A 12,393-nucleotide genomic window follows, 5' to 3' on the forward strand; every position below is an offset into this window, starting at 1 on the left:
CTCGTGATGGCGTCCGTAAAATTTACGAAGGGATGATTTCAACTTCACAAATGAGCATTTACCAACTCTCATGTGCCTAGGAAATTACATTATTAAAGGATTAGAAATAAGATCCAGATATAAACAAAATATATGAAGTAATTTAGTATTTTATTGTTATAAGATTTAATATAATAGTTATATAAAACACATGTTGTGTTAGGCTCTGATCCTGATCATAACGTTAAAGTATGTATTAGTTTTCTGTTTTGCTTTTTCCAATCATATTGTGTTGTAAAATGATGCCCTTTTATATGGGTTCTTGATTAGATTAATAAAATTCTTATCTTCTTATCTTATCTTATTCACGGTCTCCACGAGGTCGCTTTTAACCAATCATATTCCTAGAAATGTATAGGAGGTAAGATAAAACATAATATAACATTTAACACATGTATATTAACTACATTTTAGGAGTATGTCTTTAATCTAAGTGGTGGGTGGGTGGGTAACTTTTGAAACAAACATTAGTTAATTCATACGGAACCCAATTTTTGCGTCTTCCCTCTGCTGTATCGTACGTGGTAAAGAAAGAATGATGACGTCACAGTTATCAAGGTTAAAATAATTAACGTGACTCATAATACATAACAAGTTCCACCACATGTTCAAAGCGGGACAACTCCCAAAACGTAAGCCCACTTTCCTCCGATAACCGGATTTATTCTTCATAGGAATAAATCTTATTATCTGAGACAACGTGTGGCAAAATGACATACAAATATATAAAGTAAGAAATATTTTATTTGGCAAAAGTACAAAATTGTACGGCCACGGCTTGACAAAGAATGGGACTGCCGAGAAACATAATTGGCAAGTCCCTAGTATATATAATTAAACCTTATAGTCCATTCCTTATTCCTTATTTCCACATTATTGTCCATTCCTTATTCCTTATTTCCACATTATTGTCCATTCCTTATTCCTTATTTCCACATTATTCTTATTCCTTATTTCCACCTTATTGTTATTCCTTATAATGTCATTTCCTTATATATCAATATAATATCCTTATTAACATTATTGCTTCCAAAATATATCGGATGCTGGCCCTGGGAAACAGAAGCTCAGCGGATACAAAATTCCATTATAAGAAGCATAATATATTTGTAGATGTTGTGTCGCTATTTTCGCCACATGGTCGAATTCAGTGGCTATGCCAAGAGTTATTGGACACTGAGTTCGACCACCGCCACAAATGCGGTAGCGACACAACACGCCTGCCGTGACCGTACTTTTAAATGACCACACACATATATTTATATTTAAATTACCCTGTAATGAAATAAGAAATAAAAACCAATTGCCCACATGAGATAAAGTAACGCCGTCAGATATTTACAGACACTGTCCTATCAACATATCTACTTGATACAAACTGTATTATCCTTAAAAGACACAATTTACAGACACTGTTTCCTATCAACATATCTACTTGATACAAACTATATTATCCTTAAAAGACACAATTTACAGACACTGTGTTCTATCAACATATCTACTTGATACAACTATATTATCCTTAAAAGACACAATTTACAGACACTGTCCTATCAACATATCTACTTGATACAAACTATAATATCCTTAAAAGATACAATTTACAGACACTGTCCTATCAACATATCTACTTGATACAAACTATATTATCCTTAAAAGACACAATTTACAGACACTGTGTCTTATCAATGTATCTACTTGATACAACTTTATTATCCTTAAAAGACACAATTTACAGACACTTTGTCCTATCAATGGATCTAATTGATACAAACTAGATTATCATAAAAAGACACAATATACAGACACTGTGTCCTACCAGAATATCTCCTTGATACAAACTAAGTTATTCTAAAAAGACATAATTTACAGACACTGTGTCATAACAATGTATCCGCTTGATACAAACTAAATTATCCTAAAATGACACAATTTACAGACACTGTAAATATTCGTCCTGATAGATATGCCTGAAATATTTGCCACTGGACATTAAGCAACCAACAATCAATCAATCCTTTTAAAATATCAACTTAGTACAGAGAAAATTTGTGGTCTAATAAATTATCTGAATTAATGAAATATATTGGAATACCCTTTAACAAGCACTGTAATAGTAATTTCAAACAGAAACTAGAAGATTTCTACAAAATTAAATTAAATTTGAACTATCTAAGATAAAAGATGGAAACTGTGGTTAACTTTTTATTTATCACTAAATTAAGAATAAGTGCACACTCATTATCAATAGAAACTGGTAGGTATGCAAGACCAACAATACCCTCTAATGAGAGATTTTGTAAATTTTGCACTGGAAACACGGATACACAAAATATTTTAACATGTAGACTATGTATTCGGTTAAGTTAGGTGCATCTTCTAAATGTACACCAACATAAATACTTATGTAAATAATGAAAGCATCTATTCATGTGTTAATATCAGTAATCTTTTTACTTAGTTTAGTTTGGATAATCAGCTGTCCATTTGTATCTACTGTTCTGTGCCTGAATTTGTATTAAAGCAATATATACCTAAATTTACATATTCACCATTAATTATTTTGTTCCGAGTTTTGTGAAACATTTAAACATAGATTATCATTTGCACTAGTTATTGGCAAATATTAGAACTTTGTGTTATACCTGTATTCGATTGTTGCCTTTCATTGACCGAGTCAAGAGATGTAACACTAACAGTAGCTGGAGAGTGAATAAGGGCATTGTCATTGACAATCTGAACAACTTCATTCCTAAGTTCTGGAGTCATCATACATGTAGCTAAAACTTGCGTGGAAGTATGCTGTCCAACGACATTGCTAGATCTGTTTCCCAACGGTGTTGGTACGCCCCTCTGCTGTACCCTTTGCCTTTGGCTGCATTTATAAGGACTTTTAGAGGGCCTTTGTGACATACGATCTGCTTTCCCGATTTCCATAAGATGTTTGGTTTTTAAAACTGAAAAATTACTACAATAATATTAGTGAAACGACCGTTGAAAAGTTATAATATCTATACAACTCGTCTAAACATCAACCCAACAATGTTAGATCTGTATATTTTATAAACTTCATACATTTATTCATTATTGGTTTCTCTTTAAATTGCTTGCTGTGTAGCAGATGAAACATTTCATATAACGATAGTTTTAAAATCGCAGACGTCCATGCGACACGTGTCTTTAAAACCATGTGCGCAGTTTTTATCTGAAATTACGGGTCTGTTAAAATTTCTATTTTTGGAAATATAATTCATGATAACCAACAATTAAAAATTTACAATGAAATATTTAGAAACTCTTTACAGAAGAAACAACAAAAGATATAAAATCTTTAACACTATTTTATACTGGATCAAAACCATGTGCTTTTCCTGTCTTTCAAACTTTCCGAACCTTTTCAGTAAAATAAGATTTTTTGAAAGACATCCATTTCATATACCAAATCAAAGAAATATTATTAACTTTTGAAACAAACATTAGTTAATTCATACGGAACCCAATTTTTGCGTCTTCCCTCTGCTGTATCGTACGTGGTAAAGAAAGAATGATGACGTCACAGTTATCAAGGTTAAAATAATTAACGTGACTCATAATACATAACAAGTTCCACCAGATGTTCAAAGCGGGACAACTCCCAAAACGTAAGCCCACTTTCCTCCGATAACCGGATTTATTCTTCATAGGAATAAATCTTACTAGTGACGTAATACGGTATACATATGGAATTTACTGACCCCATATATACCGTATTAGGTCACTAGCACACTATGTAACTAATAATATTCACAACGATATAAAAAAATGAGCACAAATATAAAATGTAAACTTACTCTTCTAGTGGTGGATTAAACTTCAAATAGAATAAACAACGTGACGGTGTTTCAGCTTTGACAAATATCGAGGGATAGATGAGACTGGGGAGTGAAATGATATATAAAAAAAGGGACGACATGGTCAATTAAATTGGAAGTTGAAAATATGAAAATTGAAGTCATAACGTGAGCCATAAATTTTAGTTTGAAGTCGTCCATCTGTGTCAATACCACGGAAAAGATCAAGCTATGAAGCAAACCTTCTAGTTTCGGTAGCATCTTTATTCTTAAGTTGACTTTTAATATTAGATGCAGGCACTCACTGAGCTGAATGACATCATCAATATATAATAAAGTGAAAATAACAACCTCTTCAAAATGCTCATTATTCGTTCATGGAGAAGATTGTGTATGAATTCAGTTTCTGCTTCATATCAAGAGAACAAAAGCGAATTCGTCATTTTTCAGCCCTTCATTCCATTCCTACTTTGCAGAACATTTTTGGATTTATTTACAATTTGTATTTGTCCTGAATATACATGAAATACTTGCCACTGGAAGTAAAGTAACCTACGATCAATCTCTTTGTCTATCAGATGTAAAAAAAAAAAAAAAAAAAAATCATCAATTTTATTTTAAATTATGGTTTTCTGTTAATTTGTTTCTTTTAAAAATTTCTCTATCCGTGTGATACTGGTTTTATTGTGCATCAATATGAACAAATTGACATTTAAAATATAATAAAAAACCGGGAGAATAATTTAAGGACTAAAGAAACTTAAACCATTAATAATGTAATTCATAATTTACTCGGGTCAATTTATTTTGTATTTTGTTTAAGGGAGTTCGTTTCTCAGTTTCAAAATAATTAACTTTTCAAAACACTAGCATATATTGATAGGGGATTAATAAAGGAATCAAAAGAGCAAAAAATATATATAAGTCACCGTGCTTGTTTTCGAGATAATAGCCATTGACATTTTGGTGGGAAATGTTCTCTCTTGACTTTTCATAGCTTTATCATTTATTTATCCAGTTTAAATCCTCAAAAACTATTTAAAAATAATTAGAATTTTATAAGACTTTAACAGACAGCTTATCATTATACATGTAAAAGAAAAAGAAACATGGGGGTCACCGGGCAAAATTTGTTAAGGCATTCAAATGGATAAAACCAGAGGATTCCGAAAATCTGACCAAAATTCCAAAACGTGACAAGCGAGCTTCCTTAAATGTCAAATGTATTTATAAAACAAATATATGAGGGTCTGGATTCTTCATATTTATAGTCTTTACATTTATCATTTTTTAGGTAATTTTTCTCTATTCTTTATATTTTTGCTCATTGTTCGTTCTCTGTTCTTCCTTTAATCAGCACCCTATTTTTCTCCATTCTTTGGGTTTATTTTTCTCTCTTCTTTATTTTGTTTGCACATAATATTTTTCTGTAGTATTGGATTATTATTTTCTATTCGTAAACCCCATCCAGCTTCTCATATATAACACAGCTAAGCATATTTATACATGATCATGTTGTATTCCCGAAGACCATCTGAACCCTACAAATTATTCATTGAAATTTACGAAACTTATATATGTCGAAGTTAACTATATTGGGGTAGATAACTAATAAATTCAATACATTGTCTGTCTGTCTGTCTGTCTGTCTGGTCTGGTCTGGTCTGGTCTGTCTGTCTGTCTGTCTGTCTGTCTGTCTGTCTGTCTGTCTGTCTGTCTGTCTGTCTGTCTGTCTGTCTGTCTGTCTGTCTGTCTGTCTGTCTGTCTGTCTGTCTGTCTGTTACGTTTTTGGTTCTTTGCCAATGAAGACATTTTATAAACCAATTTCAAAAATTTAAGCTAACATTTAAAAGACGTATGTTCTTCTCGGATTACTTAATATCAATCGAAATTAGTACATGATTTTCAAAAATTGAATGGGAAATAAGAAATCGCAAATTATTGTAATCATTTCTAAAGAAATTGAGTTAAGGATATATTTGTCATCGAACCAAAGTGGTTAAACAAACATGTGAACACATAGTATATATCTTTGTGTGAAAACAGTGTTAATATTTTTATTACATTTCATTCGACGCTTACTGTATGTCATCACTTAAGTGCTAGGAATTCCTACCTATCACGGTTTGATAAATAGTGACGTAACAAAATAATGAGGCAAAAGTGTTTTAAGTTAAAAAAAAATTCAGCCGTCGCCTTCTTATAAAAAAGGGAAAAGGAAATTTAAAAACTAAGACATTTGCTTAAAACACAGCTCCCCTTACAAAAACCAAAACAAATCATATTTAGCATTAATTATGCATGTAACATTTTCAACTGGACGTTAAACATCCATGCATACATCAGACATCAAATACATTACGTCAATATGCGTACAATCCCATACAGACCGGATATGTTTACATTATATAGCTTTTAAAGTGGCATAATTTTACGTTCGAAAATATTAGTACTGTTTGTATCTCAACTCTACCGTAAAACTGCGTACTTTGTTGAAAGCAGACATCGATTTTCCTCAATTGTATTTACCTTCTCTATTGTCTAGTATACTCATACTGGTAAACTTAATTAGATAAATGAATAATTTAAATCCCAGTCGCACTCTCTTGGCTGAACAATTTATTTGGATATTAATCGCTCTGACAGATATTTTCAAGTAGAATTGTATTCATAATTGCAATAAATCCATATGCTTCAATTTATGTAATTGTTCTGGCGCTTAAAGTGAATTACCTCAACAGTTATGAAATTAAGTGGCCTAAAAACAATTTGGTTTACTTTGGGTAATGTCAGAATCAAACAAAAAGTGGAAACTGACACAATATCTAAGTAAAATCAATTCTACAAAGTTACCAACGCAATATCATTGTACTGATAGTGAACGAACAATGTAAGCACCAATTCGTTAACAGAGAATATTGTAAATATTAAAAATGCGACGAATTTTCACATTTTCTCTATTTTGTTCGGTTTTTGCTGTTGTTCCTGTGAAAAATGACGACTGTACGTACGAATTTGATATGGAACATAATTTAATCTACGTATCATGTTCAAAAAATGTGTCTCTAACAATCAAAGAAAAAGATGGTGCAATTAGTCTCATTCAAGACCCGGATGACCATTTGTGGTTTGAAGCAGACGATAACGGGAAAAATCAACTTCCGGATCGTTTTAGTAGTAAATCTACCAAAAAGTTGAAAGATGCCGCGAGACTTTTAAAGCGTATGAAATCTACTATAGGAACACGTATGGGGACATTAGAAAATATAACGGCGACGTTAGCGTCCGGGGACAGTGATTTAAGGAATGATCTTACAAATATAAAACAGTATCCACCGACGTCTACTTTAATGAGAGAATCAATGGTGGCAGCTTTACAGAATCAGTACACGTACCTCCAACACGCCATGTTGGCGCTTAATGCCGAAATGAAAGAAATGGTCGAGATGATGTCATCCGTTGCTACAGCAGCGCAAAAATCAGTCCGTAGTCAGTTAGCTATGAATGACAAAGTTCAAGAGGATGTTTTACTTATATTGGCAAGCTTGGCAAAGGCAAATGTCACTAAAATTGAACGCAAAACTGGTAAGTTACAACCTCATTATTATACCGCGTTTGAAATACCATTGAAAGTTCATTGCCTACTTGGAAATTAAACCGTTGTGAAGTTATTATGTTTTTCGCTAATTGCCTGGCAACATGTTATACATTATTGTCCATATGTAATGTGCAGATGAACAATAGTTGTTTGATATTTATTCACTCAAAAAGAGTCATTAAAATGCTAGTTTGACTCTTGATTTACGAGAGACCAGGTGTTCATAGGAGCTAAGTGATAAAATAAACCAAAGATATTTTTAAACGCAGTGTAAATGAAGTTTAAACTTTGGTATTGAGCGAAACATTTATTTCAGCAACCATTCACTGAAATAAAACTGAAAACGATCAATTTCCCCATAAAACTGGCTGTTCATTCAAAATTTTAATGTAAAGTAAACAATCCAGAATAAAAATGTATGAACCTTGATTTAATCAACTGTTTCAAATGAGCTACACTTTAAAATAAATAATAATCAAACTAGAATGACAAAAATGTGTTAGCCTTGTTGGGATTCAGGATGCATTATGGGAAATGCTCTTGTTTCACATGCATAAACATTGACCTATAGGGGTAAATTCAGTAAAACATCTCCCATTGACTTTAATGCTAATCTATGTATGGAATTAAATTTACCTGATTTACCTTTAGAAATTGGAAAATTTCATATAACATTCACGAAAGGACAAATGTAGCCCTATCTTTTGCAACAATAAAAACATAGGGTCATGCGGCATTTTTGGGCATTCACATGGCCTTGTTTACAAACAATGTAGATTCGCACTGAAATCCTATACTGACTCCCATTACTTGTCAACCCTGTAGTAAAAAAAAATAGTACATTCAGCATTTTTTTAATTTTTTTTCAACTCTAGTTTTGATCCATCTGGCAAAAAATATTTATTACAAACATTATCTACCTATCAGAAGAGCATATGACTTCAGTGTTATACAGAAAGCTCTCCCCTAAATGGGCGGTCCCTTATGACATATATTTATTTCCTGAATTTACCCCTATAGATATATTTTCATTGTTTGTGTCGGTGTGTTGCTGTCTCGGTTAGGTATTCTCACTAATTCTTTCCCCCGCTTTACATACTTTAAATCTGCGTTATCGAACATTACAGACATACATGTATGTTTATCAAGAGAGCTATTCATTTACTCATGAGAACTGAAAACAGAGAAATACTACAATAAAAATCTTTTGATTATTTTTCTTATTAAATGTGAAATCTCAAAAAGTTGAAATACTTTACAGTGACCCTCGCCCAGATTTTTTCCCCACCGCAAATAAAAACAAAATGACCAATCTCTGTTCTTAGGTCATGGTGGTAATTATACGTTATATTCAATGTTAATACTCCATGTAACTTAATTTCCCTGGCCTCAATTTCTGTAGTAGATTTGGTAGAAAGCTCGATATTAATTTGTGTAATACGCCTGTTTACGGGACGTATTGTGGTAAACCGTTGTCTTCCGTCCATCCGTCCGTCCGTCTGTTTATCCGTCGTCAACAAGTCGGAAAATAACCTTAACACGCTTGACCCAATTGGCCTTAAACTTTGGTGAATTGACATGAGCTCCCTTTTGATTTTAATAAATTTTAGATTTTGTATTTCCGAGTTATTGGGTGTAATTAATTGAAAAACGTGGGATTTGTCAGTTTTCCGACAATAATTCAAAAATGCTTTCTGCAGTTTTCATGAAGCTTTAGTGAATTGTGCTAACGTAAGCTCCCCTTGAATTTTGTTTAATTTTAGATTTTACATTTCGGAGTTAATATGCGATTTTATTTATCTAAAAGAGGAGATTTTCAAGTTTTTGGAACACCGTTTAAAGCAATTACCAAGACACTATGGTTACTGATTTATTAAGATAACCTCCCAACATTTTCCCCTGAATATCTGATATGATATGGCGTAATGTATCAAATTTATTTTCGTAGATTTCTGTCCACAAGAACTGGTATCAATCAGAAGCGATAACATAGAAATTCCTGTTGGGATAGCACAAGGCAGCTTTGCAGTAGACCCGATACCAGGTGGTCAAATATGGGTAACCTATGGTTACAGTGACATCAACGAAATCTTCCAGTACAAATCTTTGGAATTACTTAAATATGACGTCGAAAAAGGTACGCACAAACTCCCGTTCTTTTGTGAAGGAACAGGACATGTTGTTTATAAAAACTCTTTGTATTGTCATAAGGGAATGAGTAACAAAATTGTGAAGTATAACTTACTTCAGAAAAAATGGGAGAAAGAAGTAGCTCTGGACAACGCAGGTGTCCATAACAAATACCCATACCAGAGTGGGAAATTTTCAGACATAGATTTTGCTGTAGACGAAAAAGGATTATGGGTAATTTACGCTACGACATATTCCAACGGGAATATAGTTATTGTAAAACTAAATGACGACACACTTGAGATTTTGGAGACGTGGGTTACGAATATACCGAAAACAAAAGTTGGAAATGCATTCATGATTTGTGGAGTTATGTATGCAACAGATTCGTACGAAAACATCCCGACTTTTATCAAATATTCATTTAATACAAATAACGGCGGTAGCAAGGTTCTTAAAGACAATCAAATAATATTTCCAAACACCATTGACGATAAATTTGCTAAGAACTACATGTTGGACTACAATCCAATTCAGAAGAAGCTTTATGCTTGGAATCATGGTCGTGTCGAAGTTTATTCTGTATCTTCTAAATCGTATTACCCGTTTCAAGTAGGTGCAAACCGCGTTAAACGACGAAATTCTCGAAAGAAAAGGAAAAGAAATTGATTCCCGAAAGAGTTATACGTTTTTGTAGTTTAATCTTTGAAAGGAAAACTATATAGAACACGAACAATTGTTTTGCCGATGGAGTTTTCGCGTGTTAGGAATGTAATTGGTATGACGTTGATATTATTTAAAGTAATAGAACGATATTGGAAGGAACAACTTATTTTTATTGTACATGATATCAAATTATTTTGTTAATTATTGTTCTACGATTTAATATATCAAAAGAAAACGTTTTTGTCCATCATTGTTATTACATATTTCACTCCAATCAGCTCTGGGAAATACTTCGCGTAAGTCAAACAATGTATCGATAACTTGTACTTATCACTTTAAAATGGGGTCTGGATGATAATGGCGAACCAACAAATACTGAATAATTGACCAACAAATACAAATTTGAGAAAAAAGCACAAAAAAAAAAAACAACGTAAAAAACAATAAGGAAAAATGGGATGTTTAAAGATAAAGAATAGACAATAAAGGGTAAAACTGATAAAAAATAGTGAAAAATGGCTTAAATAATTAAAAAATACAGAAATGAAGCCCTCATGTAGACCCTCTTCTAGTAGAACCAGTAAATGATACGGAATTGGGATGGGTAAACATTGTTTAGGTTTGTTGATTGAATAATATTTTTTTATATTTGTATAATAATTGATTGTTATTGCTAGTCTTTTTCATTTATTTCCCAGATGATAATTCATATTTGTTTATATTTCATTCATTATTAATTACTAGTCGAATTTGTACATATTTATCTTTTTATTGATATTCATTATGTTGTATTATTTGATAAAGGTTTTGATATTAAAAATGAAAATAAATACTGGATTAATTTTGTACTTCACAAGGACAACATGACGGGCACAACAAGCGGATCAATATCAATAATGCACCACAAATTTAGGAACACAAAAATAGTGCGTCAGCAAAGAATTAATTGTGCAGTGATGTTGATAGATATAAGAAGATATGGTATGAGTGCCAATGAAATAACTCTCCATCCAAGTCAAAATTTCTAAAAGTAAACCCTAATCATGATTATAGGTCAAGGTACGGTCTTCAACATGGATCCTTGGCTCCCAGTGACGCCGAATAACAAGCTATAAAGGGTCCCAAAAAATTACAAGTGAAAAACTATTCAAATGGGAAAACTAACGGTCTAATCTATATAAAAACTAGAGGCTCTAAAGAGCCTGTGTCGATCACCTTGGTCTATGTGAATATTAAAAAAAGGACACAGATGGATTCATGACAAAATTTTGTTTTGTTGATGGTGATGTGTATGTACATCTTACTTTACTGAACATTCTTGCGGCTAACAATTATTTCTATCTATATTGAACTTGGCCCAGAAGTTTCAGTGGAAAATGTTAGTAAAAATTTACAAGTTTTATGAAAATTGTTAAAAATTGACTATAAAGGGCAATAACTCCTAAAGGGGTCAACTGACCATTTCGGTCATGTTGACTTATTTGTAAATCTTACTATGCTGAACATTATTGCAGTGTACAGTTTATCTCTATCTATAATAATATTCAAGGTAATAACCAAAAACAGCAAAATTTCCTTAAATTACCAATATAGGGGCAGCAACCCAACAACGGGTTGTCCGATTCATCTGACAATTTCAGGGCAGATAGATCTTGACCTGATAAACAATTTTACCCTTGTCAGATTTGCTCTAAATGCTTTGGTTTTTGAGTTATAAGCCAAAAACTGCATTTTACCCCTATGTTCTATTTTTAGCCATGGCGGCCATCTTGGTTGGTTGGCCGGGACACGCCACACATTTTTTAAACTAGATACCCTAAAGATGATTGTGGCCAAGTTTTGATTAATTTGGCCCTGTAGTTTTAGAGGAGAAGATTTTTGTAAAAGATTACTAAGATTTACGAAAAATGGTTAAAAATTGACTATAAAGGACAATAACTCCTAAAGGGGTCAACTGACCATTTCGGTCAAATTGACTTATTTGTAAATCGTACTTTGCTGAACATTATTGCAGTTTACAGTTTATCTCTATCTTTAATAATATTCAAGATAATAACCAAAAACAGCAAAATTTCCTTAAAATTACCAATTCAGGGGCAGCAATCCAACAAGGGGTTGTCCGATTCATCT

At 32.5% G+C, this 12,393-nt stretch overlaps 1 protein-coding gene across 1 annotated transcript; it reads left to right on the plus strand.

Annotated features, from left to right (window-relative positions):
- Window positions 1–6,517: 6,517 nt before the first annotated feature.
- Window positions 6,518–11,093, plus strand: LOC139526995 (noelin-like). The gene is made up of 2 exons (XM_071322197.1): window positions 6,518–7,454; window positions 9,416–11,093. The coding sequence occupies exons 1-2, from the start codon at window positions 6,803–6,805 to the stop codon at window positions 10,264–10,266; spliced, it is 1,503 nt and encodes a 500-aa protein (XP_071178298.1). The 5' UTR covers window positions 6,518–6,802; the 3' UTR covers window positions 10,267–11,093.
- Window positions 11,094–12,393: the final 1,300 nt, after the last annotated feature.

This window comes from Mytilus edulis, chromosome 6 (genome assembly GCF_963676685.1).
Source record: "Mytilus edulis chromosome 6, xbMytEdul2.2, whole genome shotgun sequence".
In the NCBI taxonomy this organism is placed as follows: domain Eukaryota; kingdom Metazoa; phylum Mollusca; class Bivalvia; order Mytilida; family Mytilidae; genus Mytilus; species Mytilus edulis.

Coding starts and splice junctions, on each gene's coding strand:
- LOC139526995 (XM_071322197.1), top strand. CDS start 6,803: ATGCGACGAATTTTCACATTTTCTCTATTTTGTTCGGTTTTTGCTGTT. Junction 7,455..9,415: donor TAAAATTGAACGCAAAACTG/GTAAGTTACAAC, acceptor TTATTTTCGTAG/ATTTCTGTCCACAAGAACTG.